The 21957-nt window shown below is 43.4% G+C and overlaps 1 protein-coding gene across 1 annotated transcript in view; it reads left to right on the top strand.

The window, feature by feature from the left end:
* Positions 1 to 21957, top strand: part of LOC143773624 (uncharacterized) — a 259564-nt gene that overhangs the window by 172249 nt on the left and 65358 nt on the right. Inside the window, exons 8-9 of the mRNA XM_077261024.1 lie at positions 10940 to 11005; positions 14572 to 14734. Of these exons, the coding sequence (XP_077117139.1) occupies positions 10940 to 11005; positions 14572 to 14734 (229 nt within the window). The remainder of the gene's footprint in view (positions 1 to 10939; positions 11006 to 14571; positions 14735 to 21957) is intronic.

Below are 21957 nucleotides of genomic sequence, written 5' to 3'. Positions count from 1 at the left end.
ACAAAATGCTCTCCAAAATTTGGACACGAATTGTACCCTCTATCAGAAACTACACTCAAAGGCATGCCATGCAACCGTACAACGTGCTCAAAAAACAACTTAAATAGTGTTTCTGCATTAAGCAATCCTGCTAAAGGTACAAAATGTGCCTGTTTACTGAATCTGTCAACCACTACCCAGATCACAGTTTTGCCATTGGAAGGAGGGAGATCAGTGATAAAATCCATGGACAAATGAGTCCAAGGTCTATCCGGAATTGGCAATGGCACCAATTCCCTGGCTGGCCGGTTATGGGAGCTCTAAGCACGGGCACAGGTATCACAAGCAGACACAAACACAGCGACATCAGAGGCCATGGAGGACCACCAAAACAGTCTAGCAATGGTTTTCTGGGTGGCCGAGATCCCCGGGTGTCCACTGAGAGCAGAATTGTGGAACTCCCGGGGAGAACCCTCAACCGGTACTGAACTGGGACAAAGAGCTTATTGTCAGGTAAAGACGGAGGAGCAAGAGACTGAGCATACCGAATTTCAAGCTCCAATGCAGAGGATACTCCATCAACAACCACCCTGAAGAAGGGAGGAAGGTGGTTTGGGGGGTGATATCGGATCAAAACTGTGAGATAAGGCATTCGCCTTGACATTCTTGGAACCAGGCCGAAAGGTGATAGAAAAATGAAAACGATAAAAAAAAATTGACCACTCGCCTGCCTAGGAGTTAACCACTTGGCAGACTCAATGTAGGACAGGTTCTTGTGGTCCATAATCACCATGATCTGATGAACTTCCCCCTCCAAAAAGTGCCTCCATTCTTCAAAAGCCAATTTTATGGCCAATAACTCCCGGTTACCAACATCATAATTCCTCTCCACAGAAGAAAATTTCCAGGAGAAAAACGCACATGGTCTTAAATTGGTCAAAGTACCGGGTCCCTGAGACAACACTGCCCCCACTCCCACCTCCGAAGCATCCACCTCTTCAATGAATTGTTCTGACAGATGGGGTTGAACCAATACAGGAGCAGACATAAAACACTTCTTTAATGTAGTAAATGCTTCAACCGCCAGGGGTGACCAGACCTTGAGATCAGCCCCCTTGCGAGTGAGATCGGTGAGTGGCTTGACCACCTGCGAAAACCCCTTGATGAATTTTTGATAATAATTGGCGAAACCCAGAATACGTTGCAGACCCTTGAGGTCTTTGGGTTGCACCCAATCAATAAAGGCCTGTACCTTTCCGGGATCCATCTGAAACCCATTGGCAGAAAGGATGAACCCCAGAAAGGAATGCTCCTGGACACAAAATGAACATTTCTCTGGTTTAGCGAATAGAGAATTTCCCTGTAATCTATGAAGAACAGCACGTAAATGGCCAATGTGGGATTCCTTGTCAGGAGCAAAAACAAGGATATTGTACAGGTATACAGCCATAAAGCACCCGATAAAATCGGAAAAAACATCATTCATGAAGTTCTGAAACACTACAGGCGCGTTCATGAGACCGAAGGGCATGACGAAAGTTTCAAACAGACGCTCGGAAGTGAGAAATACCATTTTCCACTCATCCCCTTCCTAAATGCGGATAAGGTTATATGCTCTCCTGAGATCAAGTTTGGAAAACCACTTAGCCCCAGACAATTGGTTATAAAGATCTGGAATGAGTGGGATAGGGTAGGTATTTCTCACCATAATTTTATTGAGTTTCCGAAAAACGAGGCATGGGCGTAACCACCATCTTTTTTCTTAACAAAAAAGAATCCAGCGGCCACAGGAGACAGAGAAACAGATGTGACCTTTGCGTAGACTATCAGAGACATAGTTTTTCATAGCGATACATTTCGGGCCAGGAAGATTTTACAAATGGCCTTGGGCAATTTAGAACCTGGAATAAGATTAATAGTACAATCATAAGGACAATGTGGTGGCGAGACTTCAGCCTCTTTTTCAGAGAAAACGTCCCCAAAATCCTTCAGGTACTCCGGAATACCCTCCAAATTAATGGCAAACACAAAAACAGCAGAAAGACAACCATTGGAACAATTAGGACCCCATTTAACAATATCACGAGATCCTCAGTCTATAACAGGATTATGCCTCTGTAACCAGGGGAACCCCAACATCAGTCCCGCAGGAAGATTATTCATAACATAACATGAAATTTGTTCCTGGTGCAAGGAACCCTCCTTGAGGAGGAACTCCTCAGAAACAAACTTAATAACAGTTTGAGCCAACGCTGTCTTGTCAATGGCAATGATATGGATGGGAGTCTCTAGCCTAACTGTCCCTACCTTTAACTTGGACACCAGGCTAGAGTCAATGAAGTTCATGGAAGATCCACAGTCCACAAAAGCTGAAGTAGATAAGCAGCTACCTCTATAACACAGTTCCACCTCTAACAAAACTTTTTGAAATAATGAAAATGGTACCTGAGAGTCTGGGTCACCTCCTCGACAATCAGCCAGACTCGGAAGCTTGTTAATCGATAGACAAGTGGGGCAGTCCTTCTTCCAATGTCCTGTATCTACACAATAAAAACATTATTTCCCATCACGTCGTCGCTTCCTCTCCTTCTCCTTGAAGTTGGTGGCACCAACCTCCATGGTCTCCGTATATGGCATCACCTCAGACTTAGCAAGCAATACAGGAATCTCTCTCTGGATAATTCCTCTTTCCCATAATCTCCAGCCCATGTGAATGGCCTAGGTCATCATGGTCTCCTCCAGGGAACTGGGTGGCAGATGGATGGCCAGAGCATCCTTGAGATGATCTGAAAGTCCTCTCCTGAACTGGCATCTCAAAGCAGAGTCATCCGAAGACATCTCAGTGGACCACCGTCTAAACTCAGAACAATACCTGTTATGACCCCAGTGGACAGGGTCTCAGAGGAACGTGTAAGTCTGCAAGATACAAAAATCCAGCTCATAGGGCTGTGGTAACTGGGTTGACCAAATAGCTACTCCTAACGCCAACACTAGAAGTAGCCGGGGATCATGCCTACGGTGATCGCTAGATGACTCGCGCCAGCCGGAGAATCTAACTACCCCTAGGAGAAGAAAACAAAGACCTCTCTTGCCTCCAGAGAAAGGGACCCCAAAGCAAGATACAAGCCCCCCACAAATAATAACGGTGAGGTAAGAGGAAATGACAAACACAGAAATGAACCAGGTTCAGCAAAGAGAGGCCAGCTTACTAATAGCAGAATATAGCAAGATAACTTATCTGGTCAACAAAAACCCTATAAAAATCCACGCTGGAGATTCAAGAACCCCCGAACCGTCTAACGGTCCGGGGGGAGAACACCAGCCCCCTAGAGCTTCCAGCAAAGGTCAGGATACAGATAGGAACAAGCTGGACAAAAATACCAAACAAAACAAAAGCAAAAAGCAAGGAAGCAGACTTAGCTTGAAAAACAGGAACCAGGATCAGAGGACAAGAGCACAACAGATTAGCTCTGATTTCAACGATGCCAGGCATTGAACTGAAGGTCCAGGGAGCTTATATAGCAACGCCCCTGAACTAACGGCCCAGGTGAGGATATAGGAAAAGACAGACGCTCCAGAGTCAAATCACTAATGACCACTAGAGGGAGCAAAAAGCAAAATCACAACAGTACCCCCCCCTTAGTGAGGGGTCACCGAACCCTCACCACGACCACCAGGGCGATCAGGATGAGCGGCGTGAAAGGCACGAACTAAATCGGCCGCATGAACATCAGAGGCGACCACCCAGGAATTATCTTCCTGACCATAGCCCTTCCACTTGACCAGGTACTGAAGCCTCCGCCTGGAGAGACGAGAATCCAAGATCTTCTCCACCACGTACTCCAACTCGCCCTCAACCAACACCGGAGCAGGAGGCTCAGCAGAAGGAACCACAGGCACAACGTACCGCCGCAACAAGGACCTATGAAACACGTTGTGGATAGCAAACGACACAGGAAGATCCAGGCGAAAGGATACAGGATTAAGAATTTCCAATATCTTGTAAGGATCAATAAAACGAGGTTTAAATTTGGGAGAGGAAACCTTCATAGGAACAAAGCGGGAAGAAAGCCACACCAAATCCCCAACACGTAGTCGGGGACCCACACCGCGGCGGCGGTTGGCAAAGCGCTGAGCCCTCTCCTGTGACAACTTCAAGTTGTCCACCACAAGATTCCAGATCCGCTGCAACCTATCCACCACAGAATCCACCCCAGGGCAGTCAGAAGGTTCCACATGACCCGAAGAAAAACGAGGGTGGAAACCAGAGTTGCAGAAAAACGGCGAAACCAAGGTGGCGGAACTAGCCCGATTATTAAGGGCAAACTCAGCTAACGGCAAGAAGGTCACCCAATCGTCCTGATCAGCAGAGACAAAACACCTCAAATAAGCCTCCAAAGTCTGATTAGTTCGCTCCGTCTGTCCATTAGTCTGAGGATGGAAAGCAGACGAAAACGACAAGTCAATGCCCATCCTACTACAAAAGGATCGCCAGAATCTGGAAACGAACTGGGATCCTCTGTCTGACACAATATTCTCAGGGATGCCGTGCAAACGAACCACGTTCTGGAAAAACACAGGAACCAGATCGGAAGAGGAAGGCAGTTTAGGCAAAGGAACCAAATGGACCATCTTGGAGAAGCGATCACATATCACCCAGATAACAGACATGCCCTGAGACACCGGAAGATCAGAAATGAAATCCATGGAGATATGTGTCCAAGGTCTCTTAGGGACAGGCAAGGGCAAGAGCAACCAGGGCCTCTCTGCGACAAAACGGCCCCTGCTCCAATCTCTGAAGCATCCACCTCAACTTGAAAGGGAAGCGAGACATCAGGCTGGCGCCGAAGTAAACCGACGTTTCAACTCCTGGAAAGCCTCCACGGCAGCAGGAGCCCAATTAACCACATCGGAGCCCTTCTTGGTCATATCCGTCAAAGGTTTCACAATGCTAGAAAAGTTAGCGATAAAACGACGGTAGAAGTTAGCGAAACCCAAGAACTTCTGAAGACTCTTAACTGATGAGGGCTGAGTCCAATCAAGAATAGCTCGGACCTTGACTGGGTCCATCTCCACAGCAGAAGGGGAAAAAATGAACCCCAAAAAGGGAACCTTCTGTACACCAAAAAGACACTTTGAGCCCTTGACAAACAAAGAATTTTCACGCAAAATTTGAAAGACCATCCTGACCTGCTCCACATGCGAGTCCCAATTATCAGAAAAAAACAGAATATCATCCAGATAAACGATCAGAAATTTATCCAGATAGTTCCGGAAAATGTCATGCATAAAGGACTGAAAAACTGAAGGGGCATTAGAGAGCCCAAAAGGCATCACCAAGTACTCAAAATGACCTTCGGGCGTATTGAATGCGGTTTTCCATTCATCCCCTTGCTTAATGCGCACAAGGTTGTACGCACCACGAAGGTCTATCTTGGTAAACCACTTGGCACCTTTAATCCGGGCAAACAAGTCAGACAACAGCGGCAAAGGATACTGAAATTTGACAGTGATCTTATTTAAAAGCCGATAGTCAATACAAGGCCTCAAAGATCCGTCCTTTTTAGCCACAAAAAAGAATCCCGCACCAAGAGGGGAAGAAGACGGACGGATGTGTCCTTTCTCCAGAGACTCCTTGATATATGAACGCATAGCGGTATGTTCAGGTATCGACAGATTAAACAGTCTTCCCTTAGGAAATTTACTGCCTGGAATCAAATCTATTGCACAGTCACATTCCCTATGAGGAGGCAATGCACTGGACCTGGACTCGCTAAAGACATCCTGATAATCAGACAAGTACTCCGGAACTTCCGAAGGCGTAGAAGAAGCAATAGACACAGGCAGGGAATCCTCATGAATACCACGACAGCCCCAACTAGACACTGACATAGCCTTCCAGTCAAGGACTGGATTATGGGTCTGTAACCATGGCAGCCCCAAAACAACCAAATCATGCATTTTATGTAGAACGAGAAAACGTATCACCTCGCGGTGTTCAGGAGTCATGCACATGGTAACCTGTGTCCAATACTGCGGCTTATTTTCTGCCAATGGCGTAGCATCAATACCCCTAAGAGGGATAGGATTTTCTAATGGTTCAAGAATAAAACCACAGCGCTTAGCAAATGAGAGATCCATAAGACTCAGGGCAGCACCTGAATCTACAAACGCCATGACAGGATAAGATGACAGTGAGCAAATCAAAGTTACAGACAGAATAAACTTAGGATGCAAATTACCAACGGTGACAGGACTAACAACCTTAGATATACGTTTAGAGCATGCTGAGATAACATGTGTAGAATCACCACAGTAGTAGCACAAGCCATTCCGGCGTCTATGAATTTTCCTCTCATTTCTAGTCAGGATTCTATCACATTGCATCAAATCAGGTGTCCGTTCAGACAACACCATGAGGGAATTTGCGGTTTTTCTATCACATTGCATCACATCAGGTGTCTGTTCAGACAACAACATGAGGGAATTTGCGGTTTTGCGCTCCCGCAACCGCCGGTCAATTTGAATAGCCAGGGACATGGTATCATTCAGACCTGTGGGAATGGGAAAACCCACCATAACATTCTTAATGGCCTCAGAAAGGCCATTTCTAAAATTAGCGGCCAGTGCACACTCGTTCCAATGTGTCAGCACGGACCATTTCCGAAATTTTTGGCAATACACCTCAGCCTCGTCCTGGCCCTGAGACATAGCCAGCAAGGCTTTCTCTGCCTGAATCTCAAGATTGGGTTCCTCATAAAGTAAACCGAGCGCCAGAAAAAACGCATCAATATCAGCCAATGCCGGATCTCCTGGCGCCAACGAAAAAGCCCAATCCTGAGGGTCACCCCGTAAGAATGAAATAACAATTTTTACTTGTTGAGCAGAGTCTCCAGACGAACAAGGTTTCAGGGACAAAAATAATTTACAATTATTCCTGAAATTCCTAAACTTAAATCGGTCTCCTGAAAACAGTTCAGGAATCGGAATCTTGGGTTCAGACCTAGGATTTCTGGTAACATAATCTTGTATACCCTGCACACGAGCGGCAAGCTGGTCCACACTTGTAATCAAGGTCTGGACATTCATGTCTGCAGCAAGCTTAAGCCACTCTGAGGTAAAGGGGAAAAGAAAAAAAAAAAAATGAGAGAGGGAAAAAAAAAACTCAACATTTTCTTTCTTATAATCCCACTTCTGCAATGCATTAAACATTTAATACTGGCCTGGCATACTGTTATGACCCCAGTGGACAGGGTCTCAGAGGAACGTGTAAGTCTGCAAGATACAAAAATCCAGCTCATAGGGCTGTGGTAACTGGGTTGACCAAATAGCTACTCCTAACGCCAACACTAGAAGTAGCCGGGGATCATGCCTACGGTGATCGCTAGATGACTCGCGCCAGCCGGAGAATCTAACTACCCCTAGGAGAAGAAAACAAAGACCTCTCTTGCCTCCAGAGAAAGGGACCCCAAAGCAAGATACAAGCCCCCCACAAATAATAACGGTGAGGTAAGAGGAAATGACAAACACAGAAATGAACCAGGTTCAGCAAAGAGAGGCCAGCTTACTAATAGCAGAATATAGCAAGATAACTTATCTGGTCAACAAAACCCTATAAAAATCCACGCTGGAGATTCAAGAACCCCCGAACCGTCTAACGGTCCGGGGGGAGAACACCAGCCCCCTAGAGCTTCCAGCAAAGGTCAGGATACAGATAGGAACAAGCTGGACAAAAATACCAAACAAAACAAAAGCAAAAAGCAAGGAAGCAGACTTAGCTTGAAAAACAGGAACCAGGATCAGAGGACAAGAGCACAACAGATTAGCTCTGATTTCAACGATGCCAGGCATTGAACTGAAGGTCCAGGGAGCTTATATAGCAACGCCCCTGAACTAACGGCCCAGGTGAGGATATAGGAAAAGACAGACGCTCCAGAGTCAAATCACTAATGACCACTAGAGGGAGCAAAAAGCAAAATCACAACAAATACCATTCAGCAGTGAGTTTCCTCTGGGAGGGACCCTTGATCATGTCCACTTCTACCCGGTCTGGTTCATCATAAATCAGTCCTAAAGCCTCAAAGACCTTATCCACAGACATTCGTTCAGGGGCAGTAGCAGGTGAAGAAAAAGCCCAGGTTAGAGGATTCTCCCTGAGCAATAAAATAATTATCCCCACCCGATGACTCTCCTCTCCTGAGGATCTAGGTCTAAGGGGGAAAAATAGCTTACAAACCTCTCTGAATGTAAGAAACCTCTCCTTCTCTCTGGAGAAAGTATCAGAGAGCCTGACCGTAGTGTAAGGAAACATCAATGGGGTTAGATTGCTTAACAGCTAATTTTGTCATGGAACCCTGAAAAGATTTTACAGTTTCAGTAAGCTCCCGCTGGAGTTGGTTGTGAGAGGGAGCAAGAGCCCTATGTTACACTGACAAATCCTGCATCATTTGGGTTAGATTTGACATCTGACCCGCAAGAGTGTGCAGCGGATCCATAAGGAGCAGAACAAAGAAAAAAACTGTCAGTGGTCAGTTATAATGTCACACCGCTGCTATGCAGGTAGATGACGCTCCACTAGATGGCAGTAGAGTGGCGGGAAGACTGCAATACTTGCCAGAGTAGACCTGCAGCACTGCAGTGAGGCCACCACCAGGTGGCAACAGGGTAGTCATAACAAGCTGCGTAAAAATCAGGAGAGTAACGAAGTACAAAGGGGAAAATCAACTCAGAGTCAGAGATGCACCAGAGGGTCAATACCAGATGGAAGCAGAAGTACCAGGAGCAAAAGGCAGAGTCAAGTCAGAGACAAAAGCTGAGTCAAGTACCAGAGAGTCCAACACAAAGGGAAAACACTGAGTCAGAATGGGGGAAGGGAAATAAACAGACACGGGAACAGTCAGGGATTACAGCAGGACAGGTCAGGATATAACCAGAGTCAGCTACTCACACCGTAGGCAGAAGCTATAACTGACACTGGCTGCAGGATGCAATGGAGCTAAATAGCAAATCTGAACCCAGAATGAGGCAGAGCAAAGTTAAGCCTTGACATGATCAGCCCGGGAAAAGCTCAGACAGGACTAAAACCTGGACCGGATCATAACAACATGTCTGCAGGTGGGGGTCATGCACTTGGAATCAATTGATTGTTATGTGCCAGAGGGCTTGCTCTCTCTTGTGTTTCTTGGACTACCTTGGCTGACAATGTGAAATCCCGTGGTGGACTGGCAGCCTTGGGAGGTAGTAAGGTGGAGCAAGTACTGACAAAGATACTGCTTGGGCAACTGCTTAGGCAGGGTTGATACCGGTTCCTGCTGGAATACCTGTCTGATTTTGAGGATGCATTCTCAGAACAGGTTAGGAATTTCCTTATCATCGTCCTTATGATTGTGCCATTAATTTATTATCTGGGGCCAAATTGACTAAGAACAGGTTGTATAATATTTCAGGTCTGGAGAGGCAGACCATGAAGGGCTATATCTCAGAAAGTCTGGCTAAGGGTCATATCAGACCTTCTTCATCTCCCGTGGCAGCAGGGTTTTTCTTTCATAAGAAGAAAGACAGGGGGTTATGCCCCTGCCTAGATTTCTGTGAACTAAATTGGATCATGGATTGGGATCCTTATCCTCTCCTTCTCAAATAAGGATTAAGTAAGGAGCATAGCTAGGTACTACCCCGTTTACCACCTTGGGGTTTTCCGTTTTTGCTTTTTCATTTTTTGCTCCCCTTTTTACCCGAGGCATAACTTTTTAAAATTTTTCCATCAATATGGCCATGTGAGGGTTTGTTTTTTTGCAGGATGAGTTGTACTATTGAAGACAGCATTGATTTTACCATATAGTGTACTGTAAAATGTGAAAAAATCCCAAGTGCGGTGAAATTGCAAAAAAGTGCTATTCCACAATTGTTTTTTTCAAACCATGTTCACTAAATGCTTAAACTGACTTGCCGTTATGATTCTCCAGGTAATTACAAGTTCGTATATACCAAACATGTATAGGTTCTTTTTTATTTAAGTGGTAAAAAAAGTCCAAACTCCAAATTTTGTCCAGAAAAAAAAAATGGTGCCATATTCCGAGACCCAAGCGTCTCCATTTTTCGTGATGTGGGACCAGATCAGGGCTTATTTTTTGCCCGCTGTGCTGACGTTTTTATTGATACTATTTTGGGATAGATACGATGTTTTGATCACCTGTTTTTGCATTTTATTGCAAGAAAAACATAATTCTCGTTTTAATTTGTTTTACGTTGATTACTGATCAGATTAATTATTTTAATATTTTGATAGATCGAGCGTTTCTGAACGCGGTTATACCAAATATGTGTATTTTTTATTTTTTTAAGTGTTTTACTTTGAATAAGGCAAAAGGGGGTGATTTGAACTTTTATTTTTTTTTAACTTTTTTATATGCTTAAAAACTTTTTTTTTTACTTTTAACATGCTTCAGTAGACTTCTTAGAAGACTTGAAGGTGCGATCATCTGATCGCTTGTGCTACACAAAGCAGGGCTGCAGCTATGAGCGCCGGACACGGGGAGGTATTCATAGCAGTTCGGCAATGACAACCACCGGGGTCTCCTGTCATACTAACCCATCAGCACCCAACAGTCATGTGACAGGGGCACCAATGGGCTGAGCTAATGGTGTGCATCTGGCTTGTGCGACTTAGATGCTGATGTGAGAGATTGACAGTGACATTTAACATGTTAACAGCGATCCACCCGTGGCTGTTAGGGGCGCAAGACAGCTGATCAGATCAGCTGTTATATACCAGAAAAGGTGCAAGCTCAATGCCGGAGCCCGCATTAAAGGAGGCCACCTATGAGGTACCTATACTTCATAGGTCATAAAGGGGTTAAGAGTTTTAGAACTTTGTATATTTGTCTAAACATGAAATTTATCTATTTGTCTAAAAGAGAGGTTCTGTAAATTTTGCAGTTCATTTATTTTATATAAATTATAGGGATCTACAAGAGGAGCTAATTGAATTTGAGGATACAGTGAGATTTGAAATGGAAAACTGTATTAGGTAAGTGCACAATCTAAAAGGAAAACATGCTGTCATTAAAAATGGCAACTTCCAAACTACACATTTTATAAGTTTGCTTGTAAGTTAATAATTGTTTAATTTTTCCCCAATCAAATCTTTTGAAATTTAAATAATTTATTCGCTGTGATTACAATTGCCCTAAAAATATGTGTATAACACTCTGTGGTCTCCGAAAACTGTATCCAATTCCTTTCAACCTCCTTACCACAAACAGCATCTTAGTAATGTTGAAGTGACTTCACCAAAAATACAGATGTTAACCCAGTAGTTATGCAACAGCCCACTTAATAACATAGTGCATTAATATATTTTTCCCAGGTTTTTAAATAAAACAAAAGCAGTCGAAAAACTATCCCCTCAGTCATTGTGATCAGGCTGACTATTTTGTGCAAATCAATGACTCAAACTGAAGGTGTCACCGTTAGAGGTAATATCATCCTTCGGTGACTGAGATGAGATGAGTGATGTGGCATACATTCCATAACACCCTGCACTAATATATTTGCTGGGGCAATTGAGGCCAATTCTGACCTGCGTTTATTAGTATTAGGGCTCATACCCATCAACATTTTAAAAATCAGACAGATGTTGTTCCTGAAAAGTCAGACGTGTCATGCGAGTACAATGCGATTTTTATCACCTAGCATCTGAATGATATGTGAATGCAATCCGTATGCAATGCGATTCTAGCATGAACTTTTACATAGAGTAATTCTTTACTCTATCTCTCTGTATATATGGATTAGATAGATAGGTAGATAAATATAATAATGTAATTGAGATATATTATCCCCTGAAAGTTTATTGACTAGCAGAGGGAAAGCGGACAACTGGAGGCAGATGTTTATAGCCTGGGAAGTGGGTAATACACATGGAGCTTCCCAGGCTATTAATATCAGCTCACAGCTGTAAACTTAGACTTTACTGGTTATTAAAATGGAGGACCCCAAAAAATTACGTAGTGTCCCCCTATAATTAATAACCAGCAAAGGCTAGGCAGACAGCTGCAGGCTGATATTAATAGGCTAGGAAGGGGCCAAGGATATTGGCCCCGTCCCAGACTAAGAGCAAAATGTCATATGACATATATATAGTTGTCAAATTGGTCTACAGGTGTGCTAAAACCGACATGCACAGTTCAATATAAACATTTTTTTAACGCTTTTAACAAAATTCAACCCCTATCTCAAAAAATTGCTCAATAAAAAAATGTTAGGTAGATACATGACCAAAAAGACAGCAACTGCAACAAAGCACTGTATTGGAGTGGCAATTATATAAATGACTAGTAACATAGATTTGCAAAATAAAAATTTGTTTGCAACTTGCACGCTTTGAGAGGCAGGCAGTCACAGTTAAAGGGTGACTCCAGACTTAAGAATCCCCCCAGCGCACGACCTGTAGGCTGCGGGGATTTGCCCGTTTCTGTCCTGGGACTGGAGGGTATGTATGCATTATACATACTCCCGGCCAGGGTGTGTCTCCACTTGTATGGAGTGAGGCCACACCCCGTCTAGTGATATGGTTGTCTGGTGGGTGTGGTCAACTAGAGGGTGTGGTTTTGTTCAATACAAGTGACCCGGAGTATGTATAACGCATACATACCCTTCCTGTCCCAGATCATAAACCGGTGAATCCCTGCAGTGCACAGTGCGTGCTCTGGGGTATTCATAAGTCTGCAGTCATGCAGAGTGACTACAGACTTATTGGTTTGGACCGGGCAACTCCTTTATATGTCTGAATTTTAGAGAATCATTATTTGTATTTTTAAAAAGCAATTATCCTTCCCCTTTCACACAAATTATTGCACAAGAAATGCAAATACCCAACATAGTCACATATGACAAGCAAGCACACTGTCTGACATGGATTTAAGATTTATTTTCTGAAAAAACTATTGTGCTTTTTTGCTGCTTCCTTCTAGTACATTAGGAATTCTAAAACAGTGTGTAATTGTAACTTAAATGCAGCAGGAAAGACACCAGCTACACTATATCATGATTAATCATACTGACATTGCTACTGGCACCACTTCTCTCTGTCTCCCCTTATCAATTGAATATCTTTATTATTCGCAGACTACTGCTCTCATCTTCTTGATTGCTGCAGTTGTTTAACATATTACTGACCAGAGTATTTGTCACTTTGTCTTCCTGTCTTTAGGATAGTGAGAGTCTGTCAGAGTCCTCAGCTCAACAATAAAGTCACTATAAATTGGCTTCTGCATTCCCTATCTAGGCTTTTATACAGGCTATGATAGTCCTTCCTGATTGCCAACACTATACCATGTGAAATGATAACTGCAACGCATTACGGGGAACCTTGCGCAGTCGTGCATGAGGTCATGTCAGCCTTCTGTGACTGATGCCATCTCTTGCAATATGTAAAAACAACCCAGCAAGCATTCTTTTACAGTTTCACACAAATTGACTTTCTTTTTACTGTTTCACACAAGCGAGTTGTTTGAATTTTCTTAGTCTAGCGAATTTCATAAAATGCAACTCAAATTCTATTTGTATTGAATTGATTAGATGATCTCTGGTGTTAAATCTAAATTGTCTTTCTATTTGTAAGTACATTTTGCAATTTTTGAATGCCTTTTAGGTCCAGTTTTTGAAATATTTTTTATTAATGGGTATTACTTCATGGAGTTTCTACACTCCATATACAACAAAGTACAGCTTGGGCCTTATGTATTTTAGCATGTGCTCTTGAATGCTTCTTTTCCCTTGGATAATTTGTTACTGCAGTAGTTTATGCCCCTGTAGTAGTCATAGTAACCCATTTTGGATGCTACAGGTACCTTTCATTAGTTGCTTGGCTACCCAACTGTATACACAAAGAGTTAACTTCCCTGTCCCCTTTATGTTCATGTACAGTACCTTACTTCCATAGTAACATAACTTGGCCTTGTAGTGATTACTTTGATTAATAAAAAACTAAGAGGTCACACCAATATTTTCAGAGATACTTGTTCTGACTTTCAGAGTCTGTGGCCATTAATATAAATGGCCGGAGGAGAACTTTGGGCTTTTCCATTAAGATGTTTAGAGGTGAACACACCTATAAGGTCCATGAAACACGACGGAGGCTCTGTTATGTGTATGAGGCCTTTGGAATGAGTTTGTTTCTTTCAAGAGGAGATTAAGGATTTTTTAGTAACAGCCACACAGGACCAAAAGTTTATAGGTCCCCTAAAAAGGTTCTGAGTGTTTAAAAAAATGCTATTACTTACCTGCTTAAACATGTTGCAGTTATAAATTTCTAGGAAGTATTCCCATTTGAGATATTTATGGTTTATATATAGGATATCACATAGATGACAAATTAAGAGTCCATAGAAGCCAAGCAAATGGGGCCACCTCTCTATTCACTGCGAATTGAGATAGGTATGGGTCCCATATATCGAACCGATATCTATCACATATTTATGACATGTCTCTGGATATGCTATAAATGTCTGAGATGGAAATATCTGTGTAATTAATGCAAGTTCAGTTAAAGAATCGAAAATAACTGAATTCTTTATGCTGTATATACTGTAGATATATTGATGCCGTTCCACAGGACGATTTCCTCAGTTTAGATCCGTACAAGCTTCAGAAGGCATCTGAACATTATTTGTTTACCAAGTTTTGGGAGAAGTCTGAAAATTGGAAGAGAGAGCCTGGAAATGTGTCATTCAAGTATCTAACAAAACCAGAGGAGGTAGGATTCTGTAATACTTAGCATAACAATGTGTTTTTAAATTGGCGATATATTAACACCAGAGATATATAAATATAATGACTAATTTACATCTGAATATGTAGCCAAGCTGCAGATAAAGGAGAGCTTAAGGTCTAATCAAAAGCTGCAGATTTGTTGAAGTAACTTGCATAAACTCATAGTTTTGATTTTTAGTTCAAATTTTGGACAAAAAATGTGTTGTGGGTAATTATATACCATTAGGCCAAATTTAATCATCTGTGAGATACCGTGTTAGCATAGACCATGATGTCTGGACTGTCTGCGGATCTCCTGGCTTGAATTCAACAGCCTCCAAGGCATATAGGAGCCTGTTGAGTTCAGGACAGGAGACCTATTGGTGATCCATACTTCATAGTTTTACAGTAATCTGAATTCATCTTCAGGGTAATTACATATCTGAGTTATGAAAAAATTCAGAAAATAGGTAATAAATAATATTTCCCATATGCTTACTTTACATCTGCATAATTTTTTAAACATCTTTTTATTTGTTAGGAAGTTAGAAGGGTTAAAAGTTGATCAACAATTTCTCATTTTTCTAATAAAATTTACAAAAACATTTGAAGTGACTTTGGGGTCTAAATGACAGAAAATACCCAAAAGTGACACCATTCTGAAACTACACCCCTCAAAGTTCTCAAAATCACATACAAGAAGTTTATTAATCCTTCAGGTGCTTAACAAAAGCTAAAGCAATGTGGAAGGAAAACATGAACATTTTCCTTTTTTCGCAAAAGTTTTACTTTTAGCCCCATATTTTTAATTTCTCAAGAGTAACAGGAAACAAAGGAGCCCAAATTTTGTTGTGCAATATCTCCTCAATAGGCAGGAACCGCATATGTGAAGGAAAACTACTGTTTGGGTGCATGGCAGGGCTTGGAAGGGAAGGAGCAATTTTTGACTTTTTTAACGCAAAAATGGCTGGAATTCAGAGTGGATGCCATGCTGTGTTTGGAGAGCCCCCGATGTGCCTAAACAGTGAAACCCCCCCACAAGGGACCTCATTTTGGAAACTACACCTCTCTACGAATGTACCTTGATGTGTGATGACCACCCCAAACCCCCAGGTGCTTCAAAGAAGTTTATTATGTGGAGCTGTGAAAATAAAAAAAATCACATTCTTCCCCCAAAGATGTAATTTTAGACCAAAAGTTTTTACTTTCACAAGAGTAATAGGAGAAAATGGACCCCAAATTTGTTGTGCAATTTCTCCTGAATACGCTGATACCCCATGTGGAGGAAAAGAAGAAGTGACATTTTGGAACACAAACTTTGATGTAATTGTCTGAGGGCATCTTGTCGGGTTTGGAGAGCTCCTGATGTTCCTAAACAGCGGAACCCCCCCACACACACACAAGTTACTGCATTTTGAAAATTGCACCTTTCAATGATTTTATCCAGGGGTATAGTGTGCATTTTGAACCCACAGGTACTATTCAGAATTGTATAACATTAGGTCGTCATATTGAAAATTTTCATTTTTTTTCAATTTCTCCAGACTGCGATGATAGCCCATATGTATTCAAAAACTACCTGACATGTGAATACTGCAGAAACCCACAAATGAACCCATTTAGGATATTAGACCTCTCAAGGAATTCATCTAGGGGTGTACTGAGCATTTTAAACCTACAGGCGATTCACAAGACTTTATAACATTTAAATGTGAAAACAAAAAATGTAATTTTTTTCCACTAAAATACTGTTTCAACACCATATTTATAATTTACACGAGGGGTAATGGGAGAAATTGGACCAAATAATTTGTTATGCAATTTCTCCCGAATGTGGCAGTACCCCATATGTAGTTGTACACTATTGTTTGAGCACACGGCAGGGATCGAATGGGAAGGAGCGCTACTTGGCTTTTAAAACGCAGATTTCATTTGAATAGATTTTGGACTCCATTAGCTGAGCCCCTGAGGTGCCAGATCAGCAGACCCTCTCAAGTGACCTCATATTGTAAATGTCACTGCCTAAGAAATTTATCTAGGGGTGTAGTGAGTATTTTGAACCCATAGGTGCCTCACAGAATTTTATAACATTGAGATGTGGAAACATGACATTTTATTAATTAATTTTTTAATTTGCACAAATTTGTCAGGTACACAAGGGTTAATAGGTGAAACTGGACCCCGTAATGTATTGTGCAGTTTCTCTTGAACCCGGTGCTGCCCCATATGTCATCAGAAATTACTGTTAGGCCACACGTCATGGTTGAGAAGGAAGGAGCGCTATTTGGTTTTGGAGCACAGATTTATTTATTCTTTATTATTATTTATTTATATAGCACCATTGATTCCATGGTGCTGTACATGAGAAGGGGTTACATACAAAGTTATAGATATCATTTACAGTAACCATGACATACTGGTACAGAGAGGACCCTGTCCTTGCGGACTTATATTCTATGGGATAATGGGGAAGAGACAGAAGGTCGGGGGTGCAGCAGCTCCGGTGGTGGTGAAGAGGCAGCTCGGGTGGTGGTGATGCAGCAGAATGGTTATTGCAGACTGTAAGCTTTCCTGAAGAGATGGGTTTTCAGGTTCCGTCTGAAGGATCCGAGGGTGGTGGATAATTGGACGTGTTGAGGCGTTGAATTCCAGAGGATGGGGGATATTCGGGAGAAATCTTGTAGGTGGTTGTGTGGTGGAAAGTAGGAGGTCTTGTGAGGATCGAAGATTACATGAGGGTAGATATTGGGAGATTAGTTCAGAGATATATTGAGGGGACTGGTTGTGGATGGCTTTGTAGGTTAGTGTTTGTAGTTTGAACTGGATCTGTTGGGGAAATGAGAACCAGTGGAGGGATTTGCAAAGGGGAGAAACAGGGGAGTAGCGAGGAGAGAGGTGGATTAGTCGGGCAGCAGAGTTGAGGACAGACTGGAGTGGTGCAAGAGAGGTAGTGGGGAGGCCACAGGTTGTGGATGGCTTTGTAGGTTAGTGTTAGTAGTTTGAACTGGATCTGTTGGGGAAATGAGAACCAGTGGAGGGATTTGCAGAGGGGAGGAACAGGGGAGTAGCGAGGAGAGAGGTGGATTAGTTGGGCAGCAGAGTTGAGGACAGACTGGAGTAATGCAAGAGAGGTAGTGGGGAGGCCACAGAGGAGGCTGTTGCAGTAATTGAGGCGGGAGATAATGAGGGCATGCACAAGAGTTTTAGTAGATTGAGGGCTGAGGAAGGGACGGATTCTGGAAATATTTTTGAGTTGGAGGTGACAGGAGGTGGCAAGAGTTTGGATGTGCGGTTTGAAGGACAGAGCAGAATCGAGCCTTACTCCAAGGCAGCGGATTTCAGGTGAGGGAGAGAGCGTGATGCCATGTACCATAATAGATAGGTTGGGTAGGGGAGGTACGTGAGATGGAGGAAAGATGATGAGTTCAGTTTTGTCTACATTGAGTTTTAGGAAGTGAGAGGTGAAGAAGGAGGATATGGCTGATAGACACTCTGGGATTCTGGACAGCAGATAGGTGACATCTGGGCCAGAGAGGTAGATCTGAGTGTTGTCTGCATACAAGTGGTACTGGAAGCCATGTGACTTTATGATTTGTCCTAGGCCAAGGGTAAGGATGGAAAAAAGTAGGGGCCCCAGGACAGAGCCTTGAGGGACTCCAACAGTGAGAGGGCGGGATGAGGAGATAGTGTGGGAGTTGGAAATGCTAAATGTGCGGCCGGAAAGGAATGAGAAATTCCAGGACAGGGCAAGGTCTTTGTTGCCAAGGGAAGAAGGCAGGGGACAGGTCGAGGAGGTTGGAGAACTGTCTGGTAGCTTTGGCTGCGAGTAAGTCATTAGTAATTTTGGTCAGGGCAGTTTCAGTGGAGTGGTGGGGCGGAAGTCAGATTGGAGGTTGTCAAGGAGAGAGTTAGATGAGAGGTGGGAGGAAAGTTGAGCATGGACATGCTGCTCAAGGAGTTTGGAAGCAAATGGGAGCAGTGATATGGGGCGATACCTGGGCATAGCATTTGGGTCAAGGTTAGGTTTTTTGAAGATGGGTGTGATGGTGGCATGTTTGAAGGCAGAGGGGAAGGTACCAGAAGATAGTGATAGGTTGAAGAGATGGGTTAGGGCTGGAATGAGCGTGTTAGTGAGGTTGGAGAGCAGGTGGGAAGGGATGGGGTTGAGTGCACAGGTGGTGAGGTGTGATTTAGAAAGGAGATGAGTAAGCTCTCCTTCAGTGATGTTTGAGAGGGAGGTTATTAGGGAAGGGCAGAAGTCTGGTATTCTTGGTTGGGGTGGTGGAACAGTAAAGGTTTGCCTTGTTTCAATCTTATTTTTGAAGTAGGTGGCAAAGTCCTCGGCAGTGATGAGGAGAGTTGGAGGTGACAGTGGTGGGCGGAGGAGAGAGTTGAATGTGCTGAACAGTTGTTTTGCGTTGTAGGATAATGAAGAGTAAGAGAAACAAAAAACAGAGCGCACTACTATAATAAATAAATAAATAAGTAAATATCAACCGGGGTGCAAAAAGTGGCAATAATCAAGTAGCAAGAAACAAAAAGAAAAAGAAAGCCACTATACTATGCACACCACGGACATATAAACAATAATGAAGCACTTCATTATTATTTATATGTCCGTGGTGTGCATAGTATAGTGGCTTTCTTTTTCTTTCTGTAGGATAATGAAGATACAAGGTTTGTGAAATAGGTCTGTTTAGCAGAGGTGAGGGCTAATTTGAAAGCACGTGTAGCTTGTTTAAAAGCAGTGAAGTCATCTGGCAGGCGTGTTTTCTTCCAACGCCGCTCCATGACACTGAATGCTTGTCGAAGTTTTTTGGTGAGACTGTTATGCCAGGGTTGCCTATTAATTTGGCGCACTTTGCCCTGCATGACAGGGGCGACTGAGTCTATGGCTGATGTGAGGGTAGCATTATAGAAAGCGGTAACTCTTTGTGAATGTTTTTCCCAGCAATATGCGCTCCTGAAGGATGATGATGGAACTTGATATTCTGATTCAAGGATGATTTTTATTTCAAACTAAAATACAACCGGTTTCGACTTCTTGGAGTCTTCCTCAGGTATAATGTTGACATTTCCCAGCGCATATTGCTGGGAAAAACATTCACAAAGAGTGATCGCCTATGAAAGCACTGTTCAGTGCGCTCATCAGTTCCCAGATCTTTGCAGCAAACTGAGTGGAAAGAGGAATGGAGTGATCCATGGATTGGATCTACAGTATACACAGTATATCAAGACACCAAAAAGGTGAGTGGATTCACACTGAGTACACACCTTTGGAAGCTAACTACTACACTCAGAAGTCTGCGCTTCCCATTTCTCTCCCTATAATCCCCTCTTCTTTTACAATTATAGAAAGCGGTGGCGCTGTCCGTGTCGTGGAGTGAAGATATGAAGGACAGAGGTAGAAGAGAGTCTGAGAGTTTGTGAATGTCTAGGTGTGCAAGGTTTCGGCGAGGATGTGCAAGTGGCTGGACATGGGGGGCGGGTGAGGAGGACAAGGATGAGAAGGTGAGTAGATGGTGGCCAGATAGGGGGAAGGGAGAGGTTGTGAGATTAGATATGGAACATAGGCAGGTGAAGATGAGGTCTAGTGTATGTCCGTCTCTGTGGATGGCTGTGGAGGACCACTGAGTAAGTCCAAAGAATGAGGTAAGGGACAGGAGTTTGGAGGCTGCTGGCTGGCAGGTGTCAGTAGGGATATTGAAGTTGCCAATGATGATGGTGGGGAAGTCAGAAGAGAGAACGTGAAGAAGCCAGGTGGAGAATTGGTCAATGAAGGCATTGGCTCAGCCTGGTGGTCGGTATATGACAGCCATTTGGAGATTAGAGGGAGAATAGATATGGACAGAGTGAATCTCAAAAGAAGGCGTGATAAGGGTGGGTTGAAGGAGCAGTTTTTGGAAAGAAGGAAACCCAGTCCTCCGTCATGTCTGATTTTGCTATAATAGTTCTCTGGTGACATTTGCAGAGCCCATAAGGTGCCAGAATAGTAGAAAAACCCCAAAAGTGACCCCATTGTAGAAAATGCACCTCTCAATGAATTCATCTACGGCTGCAGTGACTATTTTCTAACATCCACGCCATACTTTTTTAATGGAGAATTGTAAATATGTCAGTTTAGTGCCCATACATTGTGCCCCCATACAGTGTAGAGCCTCTATACATTGTGTCCATCTTGTGCTTCTGGAGACACACATGTAAGTTGTTAATTGCTGTCTCCCCACTACAATAATGCCAAATAATGTGGCCGTTTAGGCACAGTGGAGATCTGAAGGAGTTGGGGCATTTGGATTTGGGAGCGCAGAATCCACTTTTTTTTTATTTGACAGGCAGGAGCCTTATTGCTTTTCCATTGTCTTTGTTCTACTAGTAATGTGACATTTTGGGATACATAATACAAAAATAGGCTAGACCCTTTTCTTTGCAGTCTTGTGCTAATTAAAATCACCTGTGCAAATGGGAGGAGTTTTGGTCCAAGAAAAGGGAAAGAACATGCTATACACCAAAAAAGCCTATTTTTGCTCTCACTGGAGAGTGTGGGTGCTGTGTGGTGTCCATTGTTGCTGTGGTTTTTTGCTGGTGGGGCGGAGCAGTCTGGAGTCATGGGAACTCAGTCTTGCAGCATGGGCGCTGTGAGGCACCAGGCCTTCAATCCTGCTGGTGCATTGTTGCTGCGGCGGTGGTCGGGGCATGGCTCTGCTCTGTTAGGGCTATAGGGACCCACTAAGAGGTTCGCCGTGAAGTGGCAGTGGGCTTCATACAGGCTGATCAGAAGGTTAAACTAAGCACCTCATGTTCAGTTATATATATTTGTGCCTAGTGGCATTAGATCAATGTATGATTTTTGGAGGTGCGGTTCATGCCTTTTTTTGGTGAATAGCATGTTCTTTCCCCTTTCTTGGATCAGCACTCCACCCATTTGGCACAGGTGATTTTAAACTAGCAAGAAACTGCAAAGAAAAGGGTCTAGCCTATTTTTGCTTTCACTGGAGAGCTTGGGGAAGGGGAGTTTCAATGCTCCTTTGATTTGGTGTTAGTGGTGTGTGGCGGCCATTGTTGCTGTGGTTTTGTGCTGGTGGGGTTACACGGCCTGGAGTCATGGGAACTCAGTTTTGCAGCATGGGCGCTGTGAGGCCCCGGCCGTCCACCCTGCCGCTGCATTGTTGCAGAGGCGGTGGTTGGCGCAGGGCTCCGCTCCGTTAGGGCTATAGGTATCCACTAAGA

This window comes from Ranitomeya variabilis, chromosome 5, assembly GCF_051348905.1.
Source record: "Ranitomeya variabilis isolate aRanVar5 chromosome 5, aRanVar5.hap1, whole genome shotgun sequence".
Lineage (NCBI taxonomy): Eukaryota > Metazoa > Chordata > Amphibia > Anura > Dendrobatidae > Ranitomeya > Ranitomeya variabilis.
Note: the sequence above shows the minus strand (reverse complement) of the source record. Positions and strands in the feature narration are given on the sequence as shown.